The sequence below is a fragment of the Ursus americanus genome, chromosome 24 (genome assembly GCF_024610735.1).
Source record: "Ursus americanus isolate L20-20 chromosome 24, mUrsAme1.1.p, whole genome shotgun sequence".
Lineage (NCBI taxonomy): Eukaryota > Metazoa > Chordata > Mammalia > Carnivora > Ursidae > Ursus > Ursus americanus.
The window spans coordinates 35565330-35580141 of record NC_142150.1 but is presented as its reverse complement, the minus strand read 5'-3'; the positions used below and the strand labels follow the sequence as shown (position 1 = coordinate 35580141).

Here is a 14812-nt window from a genome sequence, read left to right as displayed (position 1 = left end):
GTTTTAGTTGGAGATTTGAAAGTGAAAGAAAATTAGTGGATAAAGTAACACTAGAATTACTAATAAAATACACTGAGGCAAACTATCACTATACTTCATTACCATAAGACTAATACTGGTTGAAAACAGAAAACAGAATGAAAAGATAAAGCCAAGTTAAAAAGGACCGTGCGAGGCTCCATCCCTCAAAATTTCTGCTAACACTTTTGGAAGCTCTACTGTGATGATGATAGTCCTCTGGCAGTGGTAAACTAAGCTTTCATGTTTCAAGTTTTCCCCTTTTTGCTTTTTCTGTGTGGGATGCTCTTCATCTGGCTATCTATTTGCATATTCAGGTCTCAGCTCAAAGGTCACTTTCTCAAAAGACATCTTCCCTTGACTTGTAACTTCATCAAACACTATATCACATTATTTTAATCAAGTAAGTGTTTAATGGCACTGATTTGATTATCAGCACAATCTATTATCTAGAATGGTGCTGGACACATAATGGGATGCTCAACAATTACTTGTTCAATGAATTAATAAACACTATTTTTGCAAATTTCCATTTGTTTTTGTATATACCCATCAGGATTAAATATAGCAAGGACAGGGACCACTATTACTTCAGTGTGAAGAACGAACATGGCACTTGGCAACTTAATAATTTTAAAACAACACCAAGTTGTTTTTTGTGTGTGAGCAAAATTATTTGTTCAAACATGTCAAAGGTTCTTATTTTTGACTGAAGGAAAGTATATGATTTCAAGTCGTTTGGATTAAGTAAGAAAAAAAACCCTGAAAACATCTTGTCCATATTCATGAAATAGAGAGCTAGTCACTATCTCTAGAAAATATCAAAATCTGTTCAAAGTTTTGAAAAAACCAACCTCTGAAAAAAGTACAAGTTACTTCATTTAAAATTCAGTAGACTGAACATGAAAACTCTTCCTGAGTAACAGAACAACTTTCTGAGAAGTGACAAGAAAAAGGGAAAGAATTGAGGTGAATTCTAAGACAGCACAAGAAAAAGTGACCACCACAGCTTCCATTTCTTTATTCCCTGATCTAGTTGTTTAAATGTATCTAAGAATCAATCAGTTCTTATGTACCTATATACTAGTCAAAGTTGAACAGCTACCATAATAGATAAACCAAAAGAGATGAAGATGAGAGTTGGAGAGTATTTTTTCAACAGTTTACAGCTACCTTTTACTGCGTGTTCATTGGATTCCAGGTATTGAATTATTTGCAATAAAAGGCAGAACTTGAATTCAAACCCTGAGCTCTAACCCTAGATCCAGAGCATTTAACGAGTGAATCAGAGCAGGACTGATTTTGAGATTGAAGTTACCCAGAATGCAGTTTTAATCTTGCCACAGCTGCACAACTACGTAACAAGCCAACTTTTCTGGTTTAAGGCATCTACACAAAGAGCAATTAATTTACCTCCAACGGGGATTCAAAATTTCCAACACATCCTCCCAGTTCTCCTCAAGGCAACCCAAATAATTTCTTTATACATACTCTTTAGACACATGAAGTAATATTAGCTTGATAAAGGCAGGTTGGGGGTTTTGTCTTGTTTTAATAAAGCTCTGGTACTTGATTGCCACCTGTCTCTACATTTTCATCACATCATAACATTTCAAAATGATCTCTGAATAAGGAGCACAAGACCTTCCATTCTTGGCAGACATACCCTATTTTTCAAGTAACAGCAGCAACAAAACTGAAAATTTGTTAGACAAATTAGTCATGCAAAGTTTTCTACACAAAAAATTTGCCTAGAATACTTCTGCCTAGTAAACTATGAAATACTAGCCTCAGATTCTAAAATTCAGAGAAAAAGAAAAAACCTGATCACCGATAGCTAATTATTTACAAAGCAGCCACCAATTCAAGTTACTGGTTCCCAACCACAGTACCATTTTTCTAAGTAGCATAAAATCCACGGTTCTTTTTTTTTTTTTTTTAAAGATTTTATTTATTTGACAGAGAGAGTGAGAGAGAGAGACAGCCAGCGAGAGAGGGAACACAAGCAGGGGGAGTGGGAGAGGAAGAAGCAGGCTCCCAGCGCAAGAGCCTGACGTGGGGCTCAATCCCAGAACTCCGGGATCACGCCCTGAGCTGAAGGCAGACGCTTAACGACTTGAGCCACCCAGGCGCCCCTAAAATCCAGGTTTTAAACTTGCCTTATACATGTTATATATGTTACATATTCTCAAAGCATTCTTTGTGAAGGGAAAAAAAATCTTAATTTTTTATATATAAACACATTCACATGTATAATAAATTGGCCAACCCCCAGTTATTAAGTAGATTTCTGTTAGACATAATAAATGAAATATGCTTAGGAGTATATCTGTTCAAGTTTTAAGAAGGATGCTGCATATCTGAATTTAGCATCAAGAAATGCAGCCAATAACTAGAAAAAATATAGCATTTTTAAATACAAATATATTTTATATGAATAATGAATGAGCAACCGGCCCAGCATATTAGGGGCAATTTTAATAACCCAATCTGCAAAGCCAGAATGTAATCTTTTTAAAGAAGTGTTTACAAAGAAAAAGGTAGACATTAGCTTTCCTTTGTAATCCAGATAAACAGAAGACTATATTTAATACATACAAATGATCCCATTTAATTGTTCACCAAGCTGCAATCTTAGAACACTTTTTTCTGCATTCTTCAAACTGCATTTATAATTGGAGTGTCTACCAGTACCAAGATTCTGTCTACGCTCTACTCTCCGTGTTGTGTATCATTCCTCTCATTACTTAACTAAAAACGCAAATAGCTAAAAACAAATTGTAATAAACTGACATTAAATAATCTGATTTCCCATTATTAGGTTTCCAAATAATGCCAAAATGTTTCACCAGCCCAAACCTATTAGCTAAACAGGTTCTAACTACTCCAATTATTATTTTTTTTAACTAAACGAAGGTCACTTTTAAATGGAAATGATCTGAATTATCAGGCTGAAGCTCACTCTATTTCCTATCAGATCATAAAATAATCAGTGTTAATATACATGATAGATTAAGAATGACCAAGTCTTACCTTTGTCAGTTGTAACTTTGTCTACACATCTGAAAGAAATGAGAACCAAATATTAAATGAACAATCTTGCATACTTTCCTAAAACACAGGTATTTATCTCTTTCAGGTTTGTCTTCAGAGTGATGCAGAAAGCATCTAGAGTGGTGTGGTCAACAGAACTTTCTGCAGTGATGAAAATATTCTATGTCTGCACTGTCCAATATGACAGTCACATGTGGCTACTAGTGCTTGAAACAGCCTGTTTGTAACTGAGGAAGTGAATTTTTCATTTTAATTAATGTAAATTTAAATAGTTATCATATCTGACAGCATACAGCTACAGTATCATTCAAAAAGTTTCTAAGTGTAAAAAAATAGAAAGAAAACATTGCTGATTTTGTTATATTAAGTGGTTATATAAGAAAATGTCCTTGGTTTACCAAACGCAGTAGCTAGGGGTGAAATAAAGTTTGAGATTTCCTCTAAAATACTTCAGCAAAAAAAAAAAGGGGGGGGGGAACAGGGAGATAAAGGTAATAAGCATGGCAAAATCTTGATAACTGCTAAATCTAGGGTAAATACTGGGCATTTCATTGTACTATTTTTTCTACTTTGTGTATACTTGACAATTTTCAGAATAAAAATTTAATGAACCTAACAGAAAACCCCAAATTATTCATTGTTATACCCAAGTCAAAATCTATTTCTACAAAGGCAATAGACTGGACCTCAGAATTTAATGTAACTTGTACTTCACAAATAAGCAACAGTAAAGAGTCTAACGTGTTATAAACTGTTAAAAAATGTTCTTCTCATGTTTTTAATTTGGTAACACTTCATTCATAACTGTTGAGCACAGCATAATGAACCTCTACCCTAGAGCCATTACCCAAATTCAGAAGTCCACAGGTCTTGGATCTTTATTATAAAGATGTCACATGCTACCTCTGAGCTGGTACAAAGTTTTGGGTTGTTGTTGTTATTTTGTTTTTTTGAAAGTAAACCTCATGTAAACGAGGACTGTTATGTTACAGAATACCCAAACAAATAGAGAACCAACGCCAATACAAATTCTGTTCTCTTTAGAAAGAACAGCTGTCATTTTCTCATCCCACTTTTTTAAAAGCTGGGTATTACTTTATTTTAAATTATATCATTAATGTCCCAATTAATAATTAACACAAAACAACCAATCATCTTAACTCTAAAGAGAAGTACATATATAATACCTAAATTTTGAAACATTACACAATAAACTTCCCTCCAAAAACCTTTTGGAATGGGAAGATGTTTCTATTACCACACTGACTGCCCTGGGAGGAAAACTCAGAATTTTAAACTTATACAACTGGAATTTTCTCCAAAGAGCCACAAAGGCTGTTTCAATTCAGAGTATTACTTCCTTTTCATTCTCACTATCCATGACATTCACCTTTTCCTTACAAAAGGATATAGCAAGGAATTGTCACCCGAAGGTTTACTTCCATTTTACCTTAAGCAAGAAAATAAGCAAAAACGGAATTCCATATCCCAGAAAATAGAGCAATATTTGTTTCCTTCATTTGGAACCCACCTGAACCTGTAGGAGTACCTCTAAGAATACAGTTTTAGCCAATAAGGTTACTCAATAGCTAAATTAGAAGTTTAAAAAAGTATTTATTGAAGTTTTATATGAAATGCATTGGATATGAAATGCAGAGGATTATCATGGTAGAATGAAAAGAAGCCTTTTTGCAATTTAACCTAGTCTTAGTTTAACAATTAGTTTCCATATTAGTAGAAAGCATGGGTATTTTAACTTCATGAATCAGAAAAAATTGGTACCATACACATTTAAAATTAGACATGTATATAAACATCTGCATTTAAAATATAAGAATCTGAACTCTGGAGTTTATCAAAATACAGCAAATGATGAGCCTAATTCTTTAGCAGTACTGACATACATAACCTTTCTTCAAATTTGGTTTGTATTTCCTCATAATTGGCTTTAAGTTTAATTTAAAAATGATTTTAGCATTTAACTTTATGCCTTTCTCTTGAGCAAATGCACTAAAAAATTATTTCCTTTCACAAGGATTTCCTGCTCTTTTCATTAACTTTTGAATGTTTCAATGCAAATGAAAACATTGTTATAAACATAAGTGTGTATACAAACTTTATTATCATTTACACACATTTATGTTTGTAACAAATCAAATTACCAGTTATAGATGAAGCCACAGATTTAAAGAGCTGAAGTCCGTATTGCATGGAGCACTGGGTGTTACACACAAACAATGGATCACGGAACACTACATCAAAAACTAATGATGTACTGTATGGTGACTAACATAATTAATTAATAAATGTAAATAAATAAATAAATAAATAAATAGCTGAAGTGACTTGCCCGAGGTCACTTACTGAGTAGAAGGCTGAGACCAGAAACTTTCTGACTATATAGTCCAATGCTTTTTCCACTGCACTACTTTGCCTTCTAGCAGAAAAAGAAGTTTCAATCAATCCAACCAAACCTCTGTATTTACTGACCTTTTAAACTACTGTACATTTTGCTGTCTCTTCAATCGAGAGAAACAAATGTAGCTGAAACAGCTATTACTGAGAATTTATAGGAGGAAATGGTGGGATATGGTAAAAGAACCTTAACAGAACAAGTAATTAAGATAGAGCTAAATCTCTTACTTCCTTTTTAAAAAGGGTCACATGTTGTTAGGAAAATAGAGAAGGTCAGAAGGTACTTGACCAGGATTCAGTAAACTGATACTCAAAATCTCATGTAATGTCTTAAAGGATTAAACTAAATGTCTTTTAGTTTTAAAGTTTACTTTATCACTTTGAAAATCTGTAAACCACGCGTACACGTTTGACAAACCTCCACTAATCTAATGCATCTTCCCTTCATACTACAAGGTCCTTGAAGATAAGGGCAATGTCTCATTTACCTTTATAAAGCCCATCAACCACAGTACCAGGCCCAGTTACTGCTCAATCATAATTTACCTAGCTGAAATGCTTTAGAACTCTTTTGATTTCCAGGGCATGCACTAAACCGAAAACATGTAAAAAATAAATTATCACTATGAAAATTTATTTTAACAATCTGTCAAAACTGTGTAACTTAAAATACATAATCAAGAGACAGTTCTAAGGCTAAGAGAAGGTAAAAGAACACTACTATCTTTTATATTGGATGTGAGAGGGAGAGGGACACTAAGAATTAAGACTATCTCTCTCTCCCCACAGGGTATAACGTGGAGAAAAAAACTGAAGGGATTTAATTGAGTCATCTTCATCCAAGTTCAACTGCTTTAACATTTATAACGTAGAAATAAAAAGACTCCTGAGTACTTTTTTTCCCAAGAGTTACAAACAAACAAACAATGAAATGGAAAAAAACTACTGCACTAGGTGTCATTATCCTAAGGTATCATTTCTATAGGTAAAACTGGTAGAACAGTGGGAGGGAAATGTGGCAAGGAAATCCAGGCATATTTTACTCTCAAATAGGTAAGTGAGGATGGAAGGGCATTTAAAAAAATGTATTAAGTTATTAACCTTCCCAGGTATGGCAACAGAAATCAATAAAGAAAAATTCCAATGCTGCAGCGTTTACGTGAAAATCACTACACACCACTTATATCTCTATCATTCTACCACCACTCAAAACAGTAATTTTTAACAAATATTGTATATATTATGTTCCAGGCTTTGTGTTAAGTGCTTCCCATGCTATACTTAATTCTCACCAATTCATCTCATAAGGATTAACATTATTTCCTACAGATAATTAAAGTAAGGCACATGCAGTTTAACGAATTTGTTCAAGGAATTTAATCCAAGTAAGGATAATGACAGCTCCTTTCAAATTGGTGAGATGAAATATATAGAATCTTAAAATTTTTGTGACTGTGAAATTCATCTATAGCAATTAGAATCCTAACTGCAGCCAAGTGATTTGTAAGTACAGATCTTTCTTGTCCACAGAACTGTACTTTACAAAATAAATTCTCTAAATTATGTTAACTTAAATAACACTCAAAAATTTGAAGCACAACTAATACCTCAATATGATACCTTTGAATTTTCTGAGAAGCTTCTAAGGCAAGCAAGTCACAGACTTAATTCTTACTTTTGGAACAGGTATGTTTCAAGTTTTAAATTTGATATAAGCCAAATCTTGCCATAATCTCTATGATAGGGGCACTTAAAACTCAAGACACAAATGATGTTTTCAGTAACGAATGCAATGTCCTAATATGATTAATTTCTACAATTTACAAAAACATGCACTTCAGTATTTTCAACGTAGGAACATTTTAATACTAACTATTTAAAATATGTATGTTCCTGGTCCCTCCATTATCTCTAGGTAATAGAGTAACTCCTTTCAGAGTAGTCTAATTTTTAAGGACGAAGTTCCTACATTAAAACATAAGCACAAGCAGACAAGCAAAAACTACAAAAGCAAAAAAACACTAAAAAAAAATACCCAGTTAGTTCTGTTGTATGAAAGACGACACTTAAAATTGGCAGAGCCACGTTTTAACCTACTAAGTACCAGATTTCTAAAACAAGTGAAACGTAATGTGAAAATTTAGCAGAGCGGAAAAAGCTACATGAAACTACTAGTACAACTGGCTCTTGAGCTAATTAATTGGGGGGGGGCACACACACTTTTGAAGGCTAAGACTGTACTGTTGATTTCCTAATGAGGATGTGATGTAATACTGGAGAGCCGCTGTACGAGGGGAAGGGACAGGCTGACAAAAGGAGTGCAGATGCCAGAGTGCGGGCGAAGCCTACGGCGGCAGGGAAGGGGAGGGTCACTAAGGAGCAGAAGAGGTGTATCTCACAAAGGACAACTTCAGGGAGAGGGGAAGTGGCCCCACAGACAGAGGACACGGGGGGGGGGGGAGGGCCAAAGAGCAGCGATAAGACAGCTAGCAGGGGAGCGGTAGGACATCTGGCGTGCGAGCCGGCAGGGGGCAGAGCAGGCAGGATGTCACGTGGAGTGGGCGCTACGGGAGCCGAGAGGCTTGCGTGCGGACAGAGGGGGGTCTTTCCCACCGCCTGAAAGACTGCGTTACTCACAGGAGTCGCGGACTCTTCTTGCCCTGAGCTGGAGAGGGGGGCTTCGCGGCCTGGGACTGCTGCCCTGGGGCGTCGGGAGGCCTGGCGCTGGGGCTGCTCCTCCGCCGACGGGGATACTCGGCCTTCCTCCGGCGAGACACAGCGGCGGCGGCGGCGGCCGCAGCGGCCCGGCCCCGGTCCCGACCTCCCCTCAGCACGCGGCTGCTAGTGGTCCCCGCAGGCGCCGCCGCCGCCGCCGCCGCCTCAGGGGGCTGTTGTTGGGGCTCCTCTGGAGCCGCCTTGGCCGCCGCCGCCTCTCCCCCTTCCTGGTCCTGCTGCTCCGGGGGTCTCGGCTCTTCCGTCTCCCCCGGCATCGGGGCTCTTCCGTCCCCCACCCCCTCGTCCCAGGCGGCGGAGGCGGAGGCGGCGGCGGCCGCGGCGCTGCTCCCCCCGCCCCCTTCGCCTCCCGGAGCGTCCGGCTCAATCTCACTCTGCGCTCCTCTTTCCCCCCTCCCCTCCGCCCGGCTCCGAGGGCGCCCCCCCCCCCCGCTCCCTGCCACTCAAGGCCCTCTACCGCTGGCGGCGCGCGCGCGCCCGCCACAGACGTTCAGCGGACCAATCGGAGAGGAGGGAAGGCTTCTTCGCCCTGCCCCTCGTGGTCTCTCACGCAGCGACGTCCCGGGTTCCCTCCCCCACCCCTTCCTTCAACCAATCAGGAAACGGCTCTAAGGGAGCGCGCGAGGTTTCCTTCCCCGCGCACCCGTTCTCACCGTTAAACGGCTGCGTCTCGCGACAATCCTAAAGTGACCTTCCTCCACCCCCACCCCCCGCGCCACGAGCTCAACGCGCGCTAGGGGTAGTGGGAGGAGTAGGTCCCGCGAGGAGATTGGTGGAGGAAAACGCACCTTTTTCCCCGCCTCGCGCGCACCCTAGACTGGCTGCGCGCGCACCTGCCTCCCTAAGGAGCCGCTAATGCCACAGGGCTCTTTCTATCCTTCTTCCTTAAGCCGCGGAAGTAGCTTTGGCGTTCTTCTGCCTCCACCCCGATCCCACTTTCCTGTCTGGCCTTTCTGTCCCCAGCGCCGCCAGGTCTTGCGGGAAGAAGGGGGAAATTTTTTGAGTTGTCGCTTCTCCTTTAAGAAAAAAAACCCCGTCGACTGCCGGATGAAAGTCTCTGAAAAAATGGCGGCGGTAGAACAGAGGCGGGGTCGTGAGGGCAAGGAGGGCCCGCCTCTTGGCGCATGCGCAGAGTTAACTTGTCAAAAGGCATCTTGGGAAATGAAGTCCTAAATATCCTAAGCTTTAGGGGAAAAAAACATGAGGAACCGGAGGCGGAGAGGATGCTGGGAAGTTTTTGACTGATGCACGATGGGAAAGGTAGTTTACTCTTTCTGTAGTCAGCGTTTGCTGTTTCAGGGAGGTAGTGTTTCCGGGTTAGGCCGCGACTCCCTCACAGATCCGAGCAGAAATGGCGAGCCAGTTGCTGGTCGGGATAGCTCGGGCTAGTTTCCCCGACTTTTTAAGTTGGTGTTGGCGAAACATTTTTTGGGTGGCCACGTTAGTAGCCTTAGTTTGGATTGGTTACTTCGCACCTCCTAGCGTTCATGCCTGCAGTATTCGCTTCGTCATCCTGTGTATGACTCACTAACCTGTGAGCTTCTGGAGGTCAGGGACTGAATCTGGATCCGTCGGGTGCTCGGGGCGTAGCACAGTTCCCACCACTCATTTGGTTCTTAATAAAAGTCTGGAAAGAATTGTCGAGTTGCTATTCTACTAGATGTTTTGGTGCCAAGGAGCTGGCGTCGGCTGCTTAACTTGGCTGTGGGCCCTGGGCTGCAGGGAAGGGGGAAGGGTTGTTAGCGTGATTCTGTGACCTACTCACAGAAACCGAAGGCCGCCTTCCTACTCCCTGCCTCAAAACCACTTGGCTTCTGTGGTTTTGAATGTTTCTGCTGCACAGGAAGCACAGACTAGCAGCTTTGTCAGAAATTACTTTTCTGTCCACTAGCGCGTGCAACTGAATTATCCTAATGCGTCAAATGGGAGTTTCCATTTGTTTTCCAAGTTGCGTTCAGTGACAGCGGTGGGCCTCCAGCATTTCTTCTTTTTTTCCTTTCATGCACTGTAATAAAGGAGAGATTTGAAAGAACCGTTTTTACCCCTGGAAAATAAAGCATCTGGGGTTACCTCCCCCCCCCAACAGAAAGCGGATGGAAACAAGATCTAGGGATCCAATTTTAAATTTCACATTAATCATTCATTTAAACTGCAGATAGAGTCTAATATTTGCAAGCCAAGTGCTGAAGTGCATATTTCCTTTCAAAGTTTTGGCTCAGTTACCACCACAGATTAGGCAAATGTTTTATATTTGCCATTGAGTGTTCTGCACTTTCATAGGACTAGTGGCATTTCAGTTGTAAAAACGGTGGATTAGTGTGGATGGGAATCTTTTCAAACCCATTTGGACTTTTGGAACAGACTTTTGGAACAGCACTGACATCCAATGGTTGCTCAAAGTAATGCAGAGTGGGAATCTCCTTTTTATTAAAAAAAATAATAAAATCTTAATATCACAATGGAATGGGAGAATGAATGATTCCTTTACTTCACCCTGAAAAAAGACCAGGTATTGCAGAGGAAAGATCAAAGGGACTGAAACTAACTCTGGATTATAGTAAATAATAAAGCTACCTATAATTCTGTTATCTTTAGTTACTACTATTCCTTGAATCTATTTTGCCACTAGTGAAAATGGAGATATTAGGGGCACCTGGGTGGCTCAGTTGTTAAGCGTCTGCCTTTGGCTCAGGGCGTGATCCCAGCGTTCTGGGATCGAGCCCCACATCAGGCTCCTCCGCTATGAGCCTGCTTCTTCCTCTCCCACTCCCCCTGCTTGTGTTCCCTCTCTCGCTGGCTGTCTCTATCTCTGTCAAATAAATAAATAAAATCTTTAAAAAAAAAGAAAAGAAAATGGAGATATTATGTTTCACAGAGCCATAATTACAGTTTTTTACATACTTATAGTAGGTCTTTTGTAAATGTTTTATTTCATTAAAGGTGAATGAAATGGTAAGCAGTAAAAAAGGTGAAAGTTAATCTCAGAGTCCCTTTTCAGAGGAACTGCTATTAGGCAATATAACTAGGCAGAAATTTGCTTCCCTGAGACATCTGCAGCTTATCACCTTGTGTCTTGTCTTCCAGTTTCATCTTTCATGATCGTTATAGTTGCGTTTTGGACCACAGAAGTAACCAAGCCCTGAAAATCCAAATATGACTGCTACTCTGCCCTCCTTTTAATGGATTTACAGTCTATTCAGGAAAGCAGGTAAGCATAATTTCTGGATCATTAAGTAAGTAAAGACAGCAAAATGAATTGGGTGCTGGTTAACTCTGATGGAAATTTTATGAAGGAAACCACTTCCATGGTCATCAGCTTTACACACACACACACACTCATTCATACACATACAGCAGGTTTTCTGATCACAGTCACAGTGGGATACCCACACTGGGGAAAAACACAAGTGTAAGCCTGTCATCCCATGAATTCAAGATGAATCCTGGCACATAGTAGGTGCCCAATTTTTTCAAAGTTAATTTTGAATCTTTCTCACCCTCACCAATGCACTAACAGAACTCAAATCCTACTACCCACCTTTCTATGTCCTATTTTCAACTCTAACTTATCAGAAAGAAAGAAAGAAGGAAAGAAAGAGAGAGAGAGAAAAAAGAAACTCACCAAATCAAAAGAGAGGAAGTGCTAAGCAAATACAGGAACCAAAAAGGGTTATAGAGGCTGCTTCACGCTGTCTCATTCAGTTCCTTTGCGGTCCTCTTCTTCAGCACATGCCAAAGCAGTTCCTCACAACCTGTGGGACCAGAGCATCTTGGGTGTGTGACAATGGAAGAGTTGGGTGAGTGAGGACCTTCTTGGGGGAGAAACTCTGAGGGAATGAAGACTTGGCTGCCATCTCTGTGGTGGGGTGTACTTCTAGCCAGAGGGAGGGTGGTGCTGGAAGATTTTGTTTCCACTTCTCTCATGACCTCAGCCCAACCAAGAGTGAAGCATGAGGAACTATGATTGTTTTGGGGAACCATAGGTTCACTCTTTTCAGTGGCACAAATAGGCTGAGAGTTTGGTGTTTACCAGGGTAAACTATGCACAAATACCTTTGGACTGAATTGTGATTGAGATTGCCATTTTATTATGAGTATTTGCCCCTTGGGGGCTGTTGAAGGTCATAGGGCGGTCACACAGTTGGCACCTGCAGATCTGAGATTTAGGAAGAAAAAGAAAGAAAAGGGAGAGGGATATAGGGGGTGTTATAAGGAGAAGAAATGGAATAGAGGAAGAAGAATGAGGCATCGGAAAACGTTGGAGAAAGGCCAGGGTGGTTTCATTTGTTCCTTGGTTTAGTATTAAATCAAGGAGAATTAGTGCTAAAACTCCAGTGATTGTGTTGCTAAGCTTTTTATTCAGAGGCATTCTGAAGGAACAGATTACTGTGGACTGCAAATATGATACTCTTTCCATTTGAAACAATTAAAACCAGCAGTGAAACAATTGGCCACATTGCTCAAAGAGATCCCAGATTTCCAATTTTTGGAGTAATGGAAGGTTTGTCATTCTTGGGATTCATTCCTTATCCTTTGCTGACATTTGTTGCTGGCATCCTCACTAACACTGAGTCACTAACCTTTTACTCAATTTCCAAGCTGTATTAATTCCCCAGTGTTCTGGGTTTTTGTATGTTTCCGGTATGTCAAAAGTGTGAACAACAACGAAAAAAACGTATCTTGCATATTGTCTTTGTGTTGTTAATTGTTTGGAGTGTAATTTGAGAGCTAGAGGAGTAGAGAAAGGGAGATAGGCAAATTACAGGAGGGAAGAGATGTTAATGAAGAGGGAAAGGTGGTATTTAATAAATATTGAACTGTTTTGGAGGTAAAGTCTGTTTCGATGCTTGGAGTACAACGTGTTTAGGAGTTGGAATAGAATCCAGATTCTTTTGTGTGTGTGTGTGTGTGTGTGTGTGTGTGTGTGTGTGTGTGTGTTTTAAAGATTTTATTCATTTATTTGACAGAGAGAGAGACAGCCAGCGAAAGAGGGAACACAAGCAGGGGGAGTGGGAGAGGAAGAAGCAGGCTCCCAGCAGAGGAGCCTGATGTGGGACTCCATCCCAGGACCCTGGGATCATGCCCTGAGCTGAAGGCAGACACTTAATGACTGAGCCACCCAGGCGCCCCTAGAATCCAGATTCTTACTCTGTGTGAGAGTCGGGGAAGTTCACATTTCTGCTTGAGTTCAAAGTCCAGCTCACTAGCATCTAGCCTTTTTTTTTTTTTTTTTAAAGATTTTATTTATTTATTCGACAGAGATAGAGACAGCCAGCGAGAGAGGGAACACAAGCAGGGGGAGTGGGAGAGGAAGAAGCAGGCTCATAGCGGAGGAGCCTGATGTGGGGCTCGATCCCACAATGCCGGGATCACGCCCTGAGCCGAAGGCAGACGCTTAACCGCTGTGCCACCCAGGCGCCCCAGCATCTAGCCTTTTTTTCTTATTTTAGGAATACCTAATGGCTTTCATGCAGGTAATTCAAAAGGGAAGTAAAACATATTTAGTGACTTAAACTAAAACTTGACATTTTTACATATTATTAATCATGTTAGTGTCTGAAACAACTCTCTAAAATAAGTATTATCCCCCTCCTTTTGTTTTTCCCAAGGAGAAAACTAAGAAAGACAATAAATGTGTTTAACATCTCTCTCAGGAGCCCCTGACACCAAAACTGATTAAAGCTACAAGACAATCTCCTATTTTAGCAGGGCGTTGGCTCAGGTGTTCCAACCAATAGAACAACAATTAAAGAATTAAAAATTAGATTTGCACAGTTTTGCAAATTTACTTGAGCAGGATGAACGGTAGAGAAATCTGGTCCAGAAATGTAAGAAGTGCCAAGCCGCCCAGGAGGTAACATTCATGTAATCTATCTGGGTATCTAAACCTCAGCTGTTTCTTCATGTTGTCAGCAGCTCAGTAACTACCCAAAAGACTTAGGGTGGGTCTTTCTTCTCTGCTGCAGAGAAAGAGGGTGCAAGACAAGTCAGCAAAGGCAGGCGGATATTTCCTCTTTGCAGTACTTCCTCCAACGTTGATGGTTTGTTTCCACCCAGCAGATTTTACCTAAACCTTCATTACTCGGGAATGCTAGGTAAAGGAGAACCAGGAGCAGACTCTGGCTCTGAATGAAATCATTCCAATCCAGTGAGATCCCCCAAGCAACCTCGCTTTATTGCTTTCATCCTACTGTTGACATTATTGGATTTCTGCAGATAAAGGGCTACAGGGAAGGACTACAGAGTTTTCCATCTCATACCGCCCCACACCCCTCATAATCCCACATTTGTCATACTGAAATTAGTCATCTGCAAATTACGGAATCTGGCAGAGGCAAGATAATCTTGGGTGTTGGTGTTATGTACACTCCTAGGAAACAGGAAGAGAAAGAAGGCCTGTTAACTCATGACCCAGAGGGGAGAATTTCACTAACTTTGGTTCACTGGTGCTTCTAAGGGTAGCCTTCTCCTCTTAGAGATATGGTTTGCTTCTCTTACAGGGGGTCACCCCTCTCCCCTAATCTCTGCTGTAGATGTCTTTTTATTTTGAATCCAAGAAGATCCATGACTTCTGGTTGAAGCAAAGCTTAGA

The 14812-nt window shown here is 40.6% G+C and overlaps 2 protein-coding genes across 6 annotated transcripts in view; one reads left to right on the top strand and one right to left on the bottom strand.

Annotated features, from left to right (window-relative positions):
• ZFP91 (ZFP91 zinc finger protein, atypical E3 ubiquitin ligase) overlaps window positions 1-8631 on the bottom strand; it is a 48096-nt gene extending 39465 nt beyond the window's left edge. For 2 of the 3 annotated variants that reach the window (XM_087854890.1, XM_045786733.2), the window contains exons 1-2: window positions 8125-8631; window positions 3052-3080 (exon numbers count right to left, since the gene is read on the bottom strand). In XM_087854890.1, the coding sequence (XP_087711016.1) occupies window positions 3052-3080; window positions 8125-8477 (382 nt within the window). In that variant the 5' untranslated portion in view covers window positions 8478-8631. The remainder of the gene's footprint in view (window positions 1-3051; window positions 3081-8124) is intronic. The other variant, XM_045786731.2, reaches the window with a different exon arrangement.
• Window positions 7812-14812, top strand: part of LPXN (leupaxin) — a 37325-nt gene continuing 30324 nt past the window's right edge. The window contains exon 1 of one of the 3 annotated variants that reach the window (XM_087854891.1): window positions 7812-7875. In XM_087854891.1, coding sequence (XP_087711017.1) covers window positions 7812-7875 — 64 coding nt within the window. Of the gene's footprint in view, window positions 7876-11813; window positions 12018-14812 lie in introns of those variants that run through there. The other 2 variants (XM_045786734.2, XM_045786735.2) reach the window with 2 other exon arrangements.